The sequence below is a fragment of the Callorhinus ursinus genome, unplaced genomic scaffold (genome assembly GCF_003265705.2).
Source record: "Callorhinus ursinus isolate GAN/ISIS: 27379988/994484 unplaced genomic scaffold, GSC_fseal_2.0 scaffold4142, whole genome shotgun sequence".
NCBI lineage: Eukaryota > Metazoa > Chordata > Mammalia > Carnivora > Otariidae > Callorhinus > Callorhinus ursinus.
Genome location: NW_027401196.1, coordinates 1 through 3,773, shown reverse-complemented (window position 1 = coordinate 3,773; position 3,773 = coordinate 1). Strand labels below are relative to the sequence as shown.

Genomic DNA, 3,773 nt, shown 5'->3' with positions numbered 1-3,773 from the left:
ACATCCTTAATATTTCTGAAGTCCCAAGCTCCCCTCTGAGAAATCCAAGCTATGAACTTTACATTCATGTTCTTCTTGTTTTCTTCGTGGGTTTGCCATATATATATACATATATATACAAATTATTTACTCTCGATCAGTTCATAAAAGGCAGCCAAGGTTCAAAGCAAAATACTTTTATTTCCAAGGTCATCGCTTTTCTTATAATACTTCTTTCCCAAGTCATCATTTTTTTCAATAAAACAAGGTCCCTTACTACATAAGCCTCCTTGTGAAGAGGCGTTTATGCATCCCAGGTGCTGATGGGGTCCCTGGGCCTCTGATAGGTCTGGCCTGGCCCCGGGGGCCCTGCACTATGAGCCCCCTGAAGGTGATACTGCTGGGGACTTGTGGTCAGTCCCACACTGAGAGTTCCCATCAACAATGGTGGGTTCTGAGAGTTCCCATAAACACAGTTTCTCTCTTGTTTGAGTTTGAACACTGGAAGGAAAATATTTTATTAGGAATGGGGGGAAAAATCAGGACAGTTCACCAGCCTGCTCTGATCCTATGCAAACACAAATGTGGCAATTAGAATACAAAGTAATCCGATGTCAGAGCCAACCTTCAGAGCCCAAGCAGGAAAAAATCTTTATTACATTAATCCCATTTTCCTCACCTTTAGATATATTAATCAAAGTACACCAAAACCCTTAAAAATATCACTCCCAAAATAAGACACTAAAACTCAGAACATATAGAAACTCTGCGTGATAAAGCTGACTGAACAGACAAACACATTGTGGAATTTTAAACCTTGACAGACTTTTATTTTTTTTTTCAAAGATTTTATTTATTTATTTGAGAGAGAGAGATAGAGAGCACAAGAGGGAAGAGGGTCAGAGGGAGAAGCAGGGAGTCCGATGTGGGACTCGATCCCGGGACTCCAGGATCATGACCTGAGCCGAAGGCAGTCGCTTAACCAACTGAGCCACCCAGGTGCCCAACCTTGACAGACTTTTAAATAATAATGCTTTAGCGGGGGCGCCTGGGTGGCTCAGTCGTTAAGCGTCTGCCTTCGGCTCAGGTCAAGATCCCGGGGTCCTGGGATCGAGCCCCGCATGGGGCTCCCTGCTCGGCGGGAAGCCTGCTTCTCCCTCTCCCGCTCCCCCTGCTTGTGTTCCCTCTCTCGCTGTGTCTCTCTCTCTGTCAAATAAATAAAACCTTTACAAAAATATATTAATAATGCTTTAGGGAGGTGATTAAATTTAAAAAATAAACTACAAAATAAAACACATTTAAAACACCAAGTTTTGGTGACCGGGGATAGGTAAAGTAATTTCATTATAAACTTGAGGATCTAAAAAGTAATTTGTTACATTTACTAAGATAAATCTGAGATGGCCTGTATCAAGCACATGTATCCTGCATAGTGACACCGGGCTTTTCGGGCATAAAAAGACACAGTCCCACCATCCTTTAGAGTTAGGATCAGCCAGATTGAAAAATAAAATTATACTGACTCTCAAGTAGGTCATACTGATGAGGATCGTTTTGGCTTATCACTCTGGCATTGGGACAGTGAAAAGTTCAGGGAAGAAGTCTCATTCTTAAAGGTAGCCTCCAGCAATGCAAGCTTCTCTTTTCCTACTTTTTATCTCAATGATATTTAGAGACTTTCTGTAATTAAGGAGAGTTATGATTCAATTGGTCTGTAAGCCTGAGTCTGAAAATGCATAGGAGCTGGTTGACCAGTAAGAAGACTGACGCCAGACAAAGGAAAAACACACGAAGGAATAGCTGCAAAATACTGCATGCTCATCAGCAGAGATGACTTTCCAAGGACAGGAGCCCACAGCTCACCCCTCTTACCTGGGAATTTCTATCCCAGGTTCTCTCGAATAAACCCTCTTCTCCTAAAGCTGTGGCTCTCAGACGGGATGAGTTACTCCTAGGGGACGTTAGGCAATGCCAGTTGACAATTTTGGCTCTCACCACTGGGGGAAGGATGCTATTGGTATTTAGTGGGGAGGGGCCAGGGGTTTTGCTGAATGTCCTACGGTGCACTGGGAGTCAGGAGTTTCTTTTTCAGGCCCTGGTGGGCAGGAAGCTTGCTGTGGGAGTAGGGGAGTGGGGTGGGGGGACACCATGCTGGCTCAGGCTCAGGATCTGGGTGTAACAGAGCATCCCTAACAATGTTTTCTCATCCAGACCTGAGGAAGCAGCCCCACATTTTCAAGGCTGGGGCTTAAGCAACTGAAGGAGGAGGCAAGCTGGGAACCCTGCTCTGAGGGGTCCACCCACCTACACTCAGGCACCCTTACAGCCGGAGCCCCCTTTGGCAGCAACTGCACAGAGAAGATTCAGTGTTGCTCCTTCCACTCCCTAAAGCCCTAAGCCTGTGTCTGGAGGACTTCAGGCCTACAGCACAGGCCTCCCTGGTTCCTGACCCCTTCCCCTTCTAGCCTCAGGGTGACGTCTGGGCTTCCAGGGGACCTGAACCCCAAGGCCCCTCCAGCCCAGGCTCTTCAGATGAAGAAAATACTGATGGTGTCTTTCAGGCTCTTTGTCTCTGAGTGGCCCCAGCACCGTGATGGGCACCGTGGGGGGTTCCCTGAGAGTCCAGTGTCGGTACGAGGAGAAATACAAGACATTTACCAAATACTGGTGCCGACAACCGTGCTTGCCACTATGGAACCAGACTGTGGCCACCAGAGGGTCTGAGGAAGAGATGAGAAGTGGCCGCGTGTCCATCGTGGACCATCCTGGGGACCTCACGTTCACAGTGACCTTGGAGAACCTCACTGTAGACGATACAGGAAAATACAGGTGTGGGATCGCAACGATACTGCATGAAGAAGGACTCCATGGTTTCCTGCCTGACCTCTTTTTGCAGGTTCAAGTGTTTGTCTCCCCCAGGTAAGACCCTGCTTTCCTTTGCTGCCACGGAAGAAAGGATGTGAGCTAATCCCTGCAGAGCATCTGAGCAAATCTCAACTCTGGAGAAAAGAAGCAGGCCTGGTATTTAGGCCTCAGAGACTCGGGACCAAGTGGGCTATGTGGGTGTGTGTGGGAAAGGTGGGTGGGTGGGAGTGTGCATGAGTGTGAAAGAGCATGCGTGTGCATGCGTGTGTGAGAGCCCATGAGCGTGAGGGAAGGTGGGAGTGTGACATCCAAGGCCCCTTCCACTAGCCCAGGGCCTGACAAGAGTTGTGGGACTCGGGGACTCTGTGGCTGGTGTCCACATGGAGAGCTCTGGGCTGTGCATCTCTATCAGGACCAGGGAGCTCATGCCACCCTCCTGTGCTCACAGGGTTGTGTGTCCCTGTTGTCAAACTTCCTGAATTGACTTCTGCAGTCTTCAGGTAGGGTGGACAAGTCAGGGGGCCTCACTGCCTGGGGGTGGGACCTGAGGTCTAGCTCCTGTGCCAACATTCCAACATTCCTGTTTCCAGTGAGATGAGGGATGCTGAAGTGCTTAATGGGGAAGGTGATGCTTCTCTGGTCCTGGATTATGATATGTCCATCTGCAGAGCAGATAGGGATGCTGTTGAATGGGGATTTGCCACACTCTGGCCAGGCCTGGGTCTGGTTAGGGGCAGGTGACAGCCCCAGAAGCTCAGTCCCTGAGTGCCCTCTGCTTTCTGAACTCTCAGAGAGTTTCAGGGAGCCAGAGCTGCCTGGGTCCCCTCTTCTCCCTTTCCTTCCATTCCTCACGACCACATCCTCATGTGTCTGCTGCATCCAGATGCTCAAGGTGGAGGCTTGAGCGGAGGGACAGGAGTGTGGGGCCC

General features: G+C 49.0%; 1 protein-coding gene across 2 annotated transcripts; it reads left to right on the top strand.

The window, feature by feature from the left end:
• Window positions 1-1,764: 1,764 nt before the first annotated feature.
• On the top strand, window positions 1,765-3,767 carry LOC112819139 (protein CD300H-like). 2 transcript variants are annotated; one of them, XM_073890779.1, is made up of 2 exons: window positions 1,765-2,898; window positions 3,257-3,767. In XM_073890779.1, the coding sequence occupies exons 1-2, from the start codon at window positions 2,573-2,575 to the stop codon at window positions 3,321-3,323; spliced, it is 393 nt and encodes a 130-aa protein (XP_073746880.1). In that variant the 5' UTR covers window positions 1,765-2,572; the 3' UTR covers window positions 3,324-3,767. The 2 variants fall into 2 exon arrangements, with proteins under 2 accessions (XP_073746880.1, XP_025721954.2); XM_025866169.2 differs by having other exon boundaries at window positions 3,172-3,767.
• Window positions 3,768-3,773: the final 6 nt, after the last annotated feature.